Source organism: Acipenser ruthenus, chromosome 1 (genome assembly GCF_902713425.1).
Source record: "Acipenser ruthenus chromosome 1, fAciRut3.2 maternal haplotype, whole genome shotgun sequence".
Lineage (NCBI taxonomy): Eukaryota > Metazoa > Chordata > Actinopteri > Acipenseriformes > Acipenseridae > Acipenser > Acipenser ruthenus.
Window position 1 is genome coordinate 53,474,607 of NC_081189.1, and position 12,132 is coordinate 53,486,738.

Here is a 12,132-nt window from a genome sequence, read left to right on the forward strand (position 1 = left end):
GCTGAGTTAAATAATGTTTTTGCAAATTGGCAGTTTTTACAGCATGAAGCTTTGTAATTTCTAAACCCTGTGGCTTTTTAAAGTGCGTGCATTACCTTTAGAAGTTGCCAACATTGATAAGGGGACGTATACAATATCAGTATAAATGTATCTGTATGTACACAATCAGACAAACATACATTTACAATGTATGTATTAACAGGCTTCAGGCTCCATATTTGGAAGACAGTCATTAATATATATATATATATATATATATATATATATATATATATATATATATATATATATATATATAATTGGAGCACCTATGGCAGAATAAGCATATAATTGTTCATGTTCATGGCAAAACTACTTTTTCTAGGCCAACAGGGAAAAATACAGGCAAACTATTGGCAGAATAATAGTACAGAAAACTGCAAAAAAAAAAAAAAAAACTATACAACACAAACACTAAAAAATATAAAAACATGTAAATTATATATATATATATTTAAAAAAAAAACATTTCATGTGGACACTCCTATAAGAATCAAAGTGGTGTTGCATAAAATAAAAATTATAAATGTTTTTTTGTTTGTTTTGGGATTAGAACTTGTTGTGGTTCTGGAGTTTGAGTTCAGAAAGTTCATCTTCGCTTTGTAACTCTAAATTTGCCTCCTCTGAATCACTAAAATGTGAATGAGGCGAAAACTCCCCATCACTTCTATTGGACCTCGGGGATGCTTTGCTGTCCTCTGAACCAGACTTTACTGTTGGCGAGGAAGAAAGTGTCTCTTGTCCCATCATTGCTGAAAAGGTACCGTCTTCAAACGGGAACTGCGTTGTATTCAGTTGCACGGTAACCTGTTGCTGCAAACCTATTGCAGTTTGAAGAGGAAGACCTGGAACTTGTGCCCTCAAAGGCAGATCTGTGGTCGTTTTTTGGCTGATCTGTGGGACCTTGTAAAAGATCGGAAAGGGCATTGATGTATATTTGCGCCATCTGAAGAGTATCGTATTTGGAAAGTTTTTTGTCATTGTCAAATGACGGGATGACACTACGTAGTTCATCAAAGGCATGGTTCAGACCGTGCATCCTCCTTCTCTCTCGGGCATTTGCTGCCATCCTCCTCTGCTTTTGGACTCCATTAACCGGGTTACTGGAAGGGGCTCTCTGTCTGCAACATGCATCGTCAAATCCGACACCCTTAAGTTTGCAGAGGTCTCTCGCTTTCACCGAGCTCTTGTTTCTTTTTATTAGCTCCTCGCTGTTGTCTGTGTCTTGCTGCATGCTCTCTGCAGACGAGCCGGGTGAGTGCAGCAGGTAATCGGAGTGTGCCGTGCAGGTGCCTTGCAGTGTTGGAGCGAGCCAGGCGCGTGGATCACTGTTATCCAGAAGTGCTATACTTTGTGGATAACCTCTGTGCTCTTCCCTCATTAAACCCGCCTGCTGCTGTGCATCTCCTCCTGCGAGCTCTTTCACATCCACCCATTCTTCTACATTCATCCGAGCCATTGCAACAGTAGGTAAGTGGTAAAAATGTACAATTACTTTTTTAATGTCCACTTTTCTTTTCACCCTGCACCAGTCGCGTGCAAGACCTCTTTGGTAACTCTCGGCGCTGCGCCCTTTTAAAAAGCGGCACACGCCAGGCCCCCCCCTTCTCGCACTGGTCGCGTGTCACTTTAGCCAATGAGAGCAATCGGGCAGGCGCGTGCAAGCAGCCAATGAGGAACTGTCTTAGAGTAAACTTTATTATACAACACTGATTATGATAATACGGTTGTTGAGGCTATTTAAAAAGGGGTGTTATTTTCACAACGGGATATGACACCTTCTGCAAGGGAGAAGCATATATATATATATATATATATATATATATATATATATATATATATATATATATATATATATATATATATATATATATATATCAGCAGGATTTCAGCAGGATTTCAATAGGATTCGTTTTGTAAATCCAGTCTGTTTAATTTATTTTTCTATACAGAAGTATGACAGATTTCCACACAGCAGCAGCGTTTGAAAACTGTAGGCCAAAACCAATAATTTAATAAAGCAATAATTTGAATATATTGGTTTATTATTATTATTATTATTATTATTATTATTATTATTATTATTATTATTATTATTATTATTATTATTGCAATTATCATTATTGTCAAAAAAAGGTTATTCAAATGTGATTAAATGTGATCATTTTTACAAACCATTTTATAGTGTAAAAAACCCTTAAAAAACCGCATACACATTCAGCATCCGAAAAATGACTGTACTGAAGAGAATGCAGTCCTAATTTATTGAAACAGTTATTGTATTTAATTTGTATTAGGAACTGCGTTTGAAAGTAGCAGTCGTAGTAGTATATAGTGGTGGGCTAGTAGTCGTATAATTAGAAAAAAACAGTCATAAGAATAAAAAAATAAGAATAATCAAAGTCACATGAATCTAAAGGGATTAATAAAAAAGACAGTTAAAAAAAACGATAGTCTGCGATATACAAGATAAATATTTTAATCATTAATTGAAAAAAAACAAAACAATATGGTGATGTGAACGCTTTGGCATATCATGGCAGTAGCCTACTTAACGAGAATTACAGCTATCTGATCAAATTGAGAAGAAGAAAAAAAATAGTACGGAGTATAGCCGATAATATTGCGAGCGTAACCATGATTTACGCTGTGGTAAAATATACTGCAGCCCAGAGTAGAAAATAAAGTACAACTTTCGGTGTAATTTTATCACTATGAGCAGTTTCTTGGAATAAAACGAATGTAAGACTTTGGACTCCTGGGGTTTGCTCATTTTGTATTCAACGTTGTCTCTTTTTGTAAGTTCAAGCCTTCTTGAGTTTCGTTTTCTTTTGTACAAATTCAAACCTTTTGATCTGGCTTTAGGTACGCCCTGTTTGTAAGAGAACTTCACAGGAGACGGAAACATGATAATAAAGAAAGTTCTATACAGTTTTACTGTCATAATCGGCAGCAGATGACACAAGAAAAAGAGAAAATAGAATTAACGGTAAAAGAAGAATGAAATGTGTGCTGAGACAGCTGTTGTCAAATTCACTGAATATGAAACCTGACCGACATATAGGCTAGGTAGGCGTATAGTGCCGCCAAAGTGTGATAGCGGTTAAACTCATAATAACTGTAAGCTTCTGAGTTATGCAGTCATTATTGGATTTGTAGCCCTATTCATAAACGATAACTATATTTTACTGGCTTGTAACATTTTCACGTATTAACGTATTAACACATTTTGACTACAAACTATAATGATTGTCTTGTGTGTGCGTGTGTTCATCACCTCTACTACATACAAAAAAAAAAAAAAAAAAAAAAACGGTTAAAACCTGGACTGTTGGGTTACTTCATGATCAAAGTTGGATTATTGGATTATTAATATTTGACTATCCCCACCCAATGTGCTGTTTTTTTTTTTTTTTTTTTTTTTTTTTACTGTAGATTATATGACTGAGTATGGAAAACAATGTAAGTTTTTGTGTCCAAAATAATGTAAGATCATTAATACAGTTTTGTCAGAATCTCATACAAATGTTGCCACAAGGGAAAGAGGGTTAATGGATTAACGAAATATATGCTGAGACATCCGTTAATGCATTATTAGTAGAATGGAAATTAAATACAAATAAATAAATAAATAAATAAATAAATAAATAAATACAGTCTGTTGAAAGGTTTGGTACATTTTATTTTAATACTTATTTTAAAAAGTGTTAAAAAGGTATGAACAAATATATTGCAGAATAATTCTGAAATATTATCTACTATTTTGCATTTGTACTGCAAAGTTACTGGACCCAAAATACTGTAGTAGGCGTATTAGTATAGGTCAAATGTATTATTTGTTTTGTACAGGTTTGTTTAACATTTCTCTTGAAAATCATTGCATTGCTGACGCCTGTGTCCGTCTCTCCAAATCCCCAGCCCTCCCTTTCTTGACGTTTGTCCTGTTATTTTTTTTCTGTGTCTCAGCGTTGTCCCCGAACAAACAACAGGTTGAATAATGTAGGTGTGGGTTATTAAAGAGTCCTGGGGACAAAGGCAGTCTGTTCTCCCATTCGCAACGCTTGGGTTACTCTTTGCAAAATGCACGAAAAATGTGACATGATGTTGGCTTCCAAAATTATTCAGTCTGCATACCAGCAAACCCAGTCCAGTCGCCATGGGAGTAACACCGACTAGGAACTTGAATAATAGCCAAATCAGGTTGCAAGCGAGGGTTAAAAATAAACTAATCAGAAGGCTATTGTCTGATCATTTCAATTAAAAAGCAACTATATTAATTCAAATTAGTAGGTTATTATTGTTTTGATTCGTGTAGGGCCTAAATGGATTTCTACAGTCCCTATGTCGCCTTGGATAAAGGCGTCTGCTAAATAAACAAATAATACAGTTAGTTATGTCCGACAAATGAATAATTTTGTCGGCCTTTTTTCATTTTTTGCCGATACTGCAGTTAATTAAGCAGTAAATAGCACAGTTGCTCTGTTTCATTTGACCGGATCCAAAATTGTTTTACAATCATAACTGATGATGTTTAGAGGATTATCATCACAATTTACTTTTCAAAGTTGTAATTACAATCACGAGTCACGGGACTTGGTAGTTATACACATAACCAACTTAATGATTTTAATTGCTTTTGTTATTCATCCTGTAAATAAAACTGTACCATTGACAATGCATGTCCGCAGATGTTAGATACATAAACATGATCCAAACAAGTTATGTCTGAGTGAAGTTGGTTCTAGTTACAGTTTTTTCAGCCTAGTGCTACGAACATACTTATAATACCCCAAAGATAACATACAGTACATGTCCGATTATAAATTGCATGCAGTGTTTATGAAAACACACACACACACACACTAGACTAAATATTTATTGCTTTCATTATTTATTTATTTATTTTTAATATTTCACTTTTCAATGATTCTATGTAGTTGCATAAATGGCAATTTGATACACTGGCAGTAGTTACATCTACAAAACTACACCTAACAAAATGTGCCGACCTAGGTACTGTAAGCATTTTTGTTTGTTTATTTTTCTCCTGAGGACTGGGGTTAAAGGCACCACCTAGTGCACAAAGCAGGTATGGCAAAATTACTGTATTAATATTACAAATGACCAGTATATTAGTACTGTATTATTAATATTAGAAATGACCAGTATTAGTACTGTATTATTAATATTAGAAATTACCAGGATATTAGTACTGTATTATTAATATTAGAAATGACCAGTATTAGTACTGTATTATTAATATTAGAAATGACCAGTATTAGTACTGTATTATTAATATTAGAAATGACCAGTATTAGTACTGTATTATTAATATTAGAAATTACCAGTATATTAGTACTGTATTATTAATATTAGAAATGACCAGTATTAGTACTGTATTATTAATATTAGAAATGGCCAGTATAATAGTACTGTATTATTAATATTAGAAATGGACAGTATTTTAGTACTGTATTATTAATATTAGAAATGGCCTGTATTTTAGTACTGTATTATTAATATTAGAAATGGCCTGTATTTTAGTACTGTATTATTAATATTAGAAATGGCCAGTATTTTAGTACTGTATTTGAAACTTGAGGAACAACCCCCCACCCCCACCACAGTTTTCAAGGTTAGGAATGAGCAGGGCCAAATCAGTGTCTTGATAAAACATGTTCATTTTTGATATCTCAAAAGAGCTGTTCCTTTTTATTCTAACTTGAATAAATGAACATGCTGTTGTGGATATTTTATAGACGTCAATACAGATGCACACACTGGCCTCTATTGGTTGAATAGCATATTGCAAGTGAAAGGCATTTTGAATTAGTGGCTGGTGTTGTTTGTAGGGGCTTGCTGTTCTGCATGCTGTAGAAGAATAAAGTTCCTATTAATTTTTTTCTGGGGCTTTTTTCCCTCTGTTTGGCTATAGAGAGAGGCAATGCTTCTTGTTCTTATTACAATATAAATGTGTGTTTGTATTATAGATACATGGGCTTACTGTACTGTATGCCTGCAATCTGTAATTTCATTTCCTAACACTGGTGGTGAAAAAGTAATTGCTGCCAAACCACTTAAGTCTAAGTGTGTGCCCTGAGGAATTTGAAAAGGTGATACTGTCGATGCTGTACCTGGCTTTTACAAGGCATTCTTTATTCTTGCATTTCATTCCTTTTACCTTGTACAATGTGTTAAAAGCTCTGGTGTGTTATTATATTGCTTTTAGTTTAAAACTGTTCCCAATAATTTCTACATACAACCAGAAAACATATATTCACCATTGTGTGCAGCCATCTCCCTCGCTCTTCTATTCTTTCAGGGTGTAGTATGAACAACAGATTCAAGATTACAAATTAAGGAGCACTCACTTTAAAATACAAGTTCATAACATTCTCAAAGCCCTAAAGTTTTCCAGACTTTTGAAATACACCCTATTACTACACTATAAATTCATTTCCTCTGCAAAAATGCTCTCCACAATAGACATATAGTTGTTTATAGGAGGCTTACTACATTAAGGATGTTGGCTTGAAATAAATGTGTTTTTGGACGAATGGACTCTTCACTTTTGAATAGTACTGCAGGACATGTGGGGAGAGAGAAATAAAATAGAACGACCCATTTCTTAATATATATGACATCAGAACAACTAAACTAGGCTGTCTGAGTTTGGCTTTTTTTCTGGAATCAAATTTTAAAGACAGAGGCAATGCTGAAACACGAGTAACATATTTTGGCCTCTATTCATAAAGGGTTAGCGGCTGTTGTAAGGGGAAAACAGTACGTGATCGGACCATAGCCACTTATATAACAACCATTGCTATTCATAAGGGACAACTTACATGTGTCATTAAGCCCCAACAACATTCGTCCTTGAAGAATATTTTTAAGGAATTGCGAAAAAGGTTAACGAACACCACATTAGCATAATGATTTCATCGGTTCTGACCGTCATCCTGCGAATTATAAACCCGAACGACAGGAAAATGTTGTCGACAACTAGGTGTTATTGAACGCTTGGTGTGTTCAAGTCTGACAGCCACATTCAACATGTAAAGTGGTCTGAACACCCCCCCACCGCTCCACCCCTGGCCATGGACTATTTCTCATTTTTTCAATGTAAAAAAGGCCTGGAACAGAACAATTGTTTAACAGGTTATTTAGGAAGATAGCATATTTAACATTAATACCCCAATATCCTAGGCAACACCCATGCTATGCTGGTAAAATACAAATATTAGTTAATATTAATTTCACAATATAAAGGCTGATGCCTCAATTGTGTGATTAATATTTAAATATAAATATATGGTTTTAGTCCTTAACATTTTTCATATTTATTATAAAATTATATTCACCGTTCCATTATTCTATTTATCAAATATATCAAAAGAACTAGGAACATAATAGAAAATAAATGTGAGGCTAAGTTATAAAAATATGCTTTCAGATATCATGAGAGGTTAACCAGTCAAATAGCTAAGTTAATAAACTAACATTAAAAGTTCATATATAGGTTTAAGGCAGTTTTTTTTATTATTATTATTACAGCACACATCTTAACCTAGGAGATATATATTGTGTTTCATCAAATGTGTATAAATTAGTTAGTTAAACTTACTCTTATTAGGATGGAAGTATTGTATGTACTCTTACTATATTGTGATTATAGAACTGTATATGTATATATTTTAGTTAAAGTTGCTCTTATCAGGACTGAAGTTATTGTATATTTTATCTGCTCTTACTGTATTGTAAAATATGTATATTTTGTGACAACTGTAAGTTGCCCTGAGTAAGGGCGTCTGCTAAGAAAATAATAATAATAATAATAATAATAATAATAATAATAATAATAATAATAATAATAATAAAAACAACAACAAAACGCAACAGTAATTAAATGAAGTCATGTGACGAACTGTACATGTATTTTTCACAGACCACAATAAACAAATTGAGATACTCTCATTTATATTTATTTATTATTATTACTAAACAAGTAATCTATCATGCAAATTAATCCAGTTGTTTTATAATTCAGTTAAATGCAGTACAATCTTCTAAATGTTTATTTACTTATTTATTTGTAAGTAATTTCATTCCTGACAGCTTTTCACAACTGTCACACACACAGATAAACCAATAACAGAAACATTGAACTTGAAAGGAGATTATAATTATTATTTATTTGCCATCTGAATGCATACTGAACAACTTTTGTCACTCTGGTGTGCATTTGCTCTCAATAAACAAGGGGGCACCATTTTTTTCAGGGGCACCATTTTTCACAGTCGCCCTGGAATATTTGGTGTCCCCTCTGTAAATCAAGCAGGACCTTTCCAAAAACCTCCAAACTTATACTGTTAGTGTGTCTCTCTCTCACCTGCATACACAACACCTTTTTTGTGATCAAATGTTTTTATTGGAGGAGCAAACAGTACAACACAACAAAAAGGATTGCAACAAAAACTCTCCCCCCTTTTTTATTTTCACCCCCCCTTCCATAAAAATCTAGAAACCTAAATTTAGTAGGAGTTGAAAGAAGAATCATTGAACTAATACAATTAATACGTGAGAGTACATTCACTTTTCTAATGGCGATAAGCTTGCAGTGAGTTAGGGAGATGTGCCCATTTATTTAAATCTGTCTCTATTTGTTTAAATAATTTATTAAAATTATTCAAAGTGACAGAGTGCAAGGAATGGTAAATGTCTTCTCCGAGATATTTAAACTGTTTATCGATTGGTATATTCGAGGGCCAGACAACATCCCTCATTACATTATTTAAGGGCATTAGTGCAGACTTAGACCAGTTAATCCTATAGCCTGATATCAAACTAAAATCATCAAAAATAGCTAGTTCACGGGACGGGAGCTAGGGCTGCGCCTGGTTCGCAGAGAGAGCACCCTCTCAGAGGTGAGGCCGGAACTTGGCCAGACCTCCAAAGCCGGGGAGCTCGGTCCCCCCAGGGAGATCTGAAAAAGAAATGATAGGCAGATAAGGAGAGACCCCGGCTTATGAGGAGGCCAGAGCTTTGGGGACTGGACTCGGCTGAGCCCCACCGGTCATCCTAGCGGGGGGAGATGTTAGCAGAAGCAGCAAGAAATGAGATAGCAAAGGAAAGGTTTGGCCGGAGGTCCCCTCTGACTCGCAGAGAGAACCTTCCTCTCGGAGGACGAGGTGGTGGTGCCGACCTATAAAGTTAGGGAGTGAGCTTCACTGACCCCCAGAGGAGACCAATGCAAAGAAAAGGTTTGGCCTATGGGGCTCCCGAGTGGCACATCCAGTAAAGGCGCTCCGCGCGGAGTGCAGGATGTGCCCTATAGCCTGGAGATCGCAGGTTCGAATCCAGGCTATGTCACAGTTGACCGTGACCGGGAGTTCCTAGGGGGCGGTGCACAATTGGCTGAGCGCTGCCCGGGTAGGGAGGGCTTAGGTCGGCAGGGGAATCCACGGCTCACCGTGCATCAGCAACCCCTGTGGCCGATAGGACGCCTGTGGCTCAGCAGCGGAGCCGCCAGATCTGTGTTGTCCTCCGGCACTATAGGTCTTGTAGCATTGCTGTGGATCTGCAGTGCGAAAAATGACGGCTTGGCAGGAGCACGTTTCGGAGGACGCGTATTCCAGCCTCCATTTCCCGAGTCGGCGGGGGGGTTGCGAGCGGTGAGCCGGGGATACAGATAATAATTGGGCATGCTAAAAATTGGGGTGAAAATCGGGGTAAAATAATTGGCGATGACTAAATTAAAAAAAAAAAAAAAAAGAAAAGGTTTGGCCTGGGGTCCCCTCTGACTCGCGGAGAGAACCTTCCTCTCGAAGGACGAGGTGGTGGTGCCGACCTATAAGGTTAGGGAGTGAGCTTCACTGCCCCCAGAGGAGACCGATGCAAAGGTGCGCAGCATTGTGGAGGTAGGGGAGGAGGAGGAAAAACGAAAAATACAAGATGCAGAGATGGGTGCGTCCTGAGTTTAAGTAGGAAATGATAGGAGATTGACATGGATGAAAAGAGGAGGAGCCCTAGCACCCGCCCCCCGAACTACATAATAAGGTTAACATTAAATGGGGGATTGATTGAGAGGCATTATCAACAAATAGCAGCACATCTTCAGCATATAGCGAGATATGATGTTGGGTGTTCTTGACACTGATAGGAATAGAAGACATATATTGACAAATTGTCTGAGCAAGTGGCTCAAGTGACAAATCTAACAAAAGTGGGCAGAGTGGACAGCCCTGATGGGTACCTCTGGAAATGGCAAACTGAGAGGAGCACTTACTGCCTGTAAGTACCATCGCAGAGGGGTTAGCATATAAAACCTTAACCATATTAATAAAATCATAAAAAAACAGCCACAAGTCATTTCCACTTCAGCCTCCATCGCTCTGAGTTTTTTTTTTTGTCTGTGCTTTTTAAAAAGGAAACACAATACTATCCCAAAATCCCCATGTGACCTCCTACTGCAGCAATTTTATTGGCGGGGGCACGGCTCTAGCGCGGCTGGCCCAGTTGCGCCGTCAGTGGAAATAAGGCATTTGTGTGTCCTCACATTGTGCATGCTGCACAAAAAAAGCTGACCTTAGTTGATGGCTGTGCAACACATGTGTGGAGGAACCACCTGCTGCAGCCATCGCACGCAATCTGAAAAATACAAAGGAAAGTAGAGGGTGCAGAAAAACTAATGTAGTGTAGAGAGTTTAATTAGGAAATCATAACGAAGTATGGCAACCATGTACATTTAATTTGCATAAACTTTTAGAAAACATCTACTTCTATTTATTTATTTTTAATTTTGATTAGAAGATATTTGGAGTTGCAGTTGAAAAAGTTTAAAAATACAACTAAAGTGTTCACTACTAAATTACCCATTCATCTTGTGACACTGCATCCTCCAGAGTGTCCTGCTCTCCACAAAACAGGCACAGACTGCTCAGATCATCTGTGGCATCATAGTTGGATGCATATTTGAGAATGTGCACAAATAGGTACATCTCAGGTACTCTTACCTGTTCTCTATAATTTATCCATCCCATCTTATAAATGTGTAAATCCATCATAGTTAGAAACCCCACCACCAGACTGTTTCACTACTGTAGATTAAGTAGTTTGTTGTTCATGTATGTATTTACCAGTCATTTTAAATGTTTAGCTGCACATTATTTTCTTTTTATCATGAAACATCACTATACTGTACCATGGACAATACAAGATTAACATGGCAATGCTGAAAACATGGCACCCAAAAAAGTGCAATTAAGTGATAAATTTTAATGCAATAAACCTAGCTAGATTTAACAAGCTCACTGAACTATTACTGTATTGTCAACTGTGAGGATTTGAGCTAAACCTAACTTATTAAAGGCAGGCCCCAAATTAATCTGTGCACTAAAAAGGGCTTAGAATATTATAAATGCATCATCAGTGCCATCAGTATTAACTTTCTCATACTGTACTATTACCCTGTATACCTGATTCCTTTAGAAAGTTGATCGCCATTTCCTTTCGGATAATGGCAATGGACTCCATTCGGGGGGAAAAGTTGCTCTGTCTGCCTTCGAGAACATCCTCTACAAACTGAGAAAATAGAGGCTTTTTAAAAAAAAAAAATTTAATCATAAACTGGTACAAGTTATGTGGACAGTTTATTTTATATTACTTCAAGAAACCCTTTAATGTCACCCAGTGTGGCTGTATTTAAATAATCATTGAAAAACTGATATAGTAGCTGTACTGTATTCAGACCTTACAAACAAAAACACCACACGATGTGCCGTCTGACTGTATTGGGTGGGAGACAGTTTCACAACTCCATCTTGAAACTTGGCACCCTTTTGTTCTCATGAAAGCCTTGAGGACAAGATTAGTATTTGTTAATTTATTAGTCTACATGTAAGAAATAGGAAAGGTCTTCTGGATAATTATGTCTAATTCTATTTTTTTCCTTTTGGCAAAAACAAACAAAAAAGTCACACAAAAAAGTCACTCTTTTTGGGTAAACAAAGTTCCTGGACACACAATACCAAGGTTTGCTATTGCTTTTATAGCTTGTGCTATTATCAAAATGTCATACTGTAGGACGTGCCTACC

General features: G+C 36.5%; 1 protein-coding gene across 1 annotated transcript; it reads right to left on the reverse strand.

Moving 5' to 3' along the window:
- Positions 1-682: 682 nt before the first annotated feature.
- LOC117420670 (transcription factor ATOH1) lies at positions 683-1,574 on the reverse strand. The gene has a single exon (XM_034034192.2). The coding sequence runs from the start codon at positions 1,496-1,498 to the stop codon at positions 809-811; it is 690 nt and encodes a 229-aa protein (XP_033890083.2). The 5' UTR covers positions 1,499-1,574; the 3' UTR covers positions 683-808.
- Positions 1,575-12,132: the final 10,558 nt, after the last annotated feature.

Bases quoted from the DNA above. Each gene is read 5' to 3' on its own strand.
- LOC117420670 (XM_034034192.2), bottom strand. From the start codon at position 1,498: ATGGCTCGGATGAATGTAGAAGAATGGGTGGATGTGAAAGAGCTCGCA.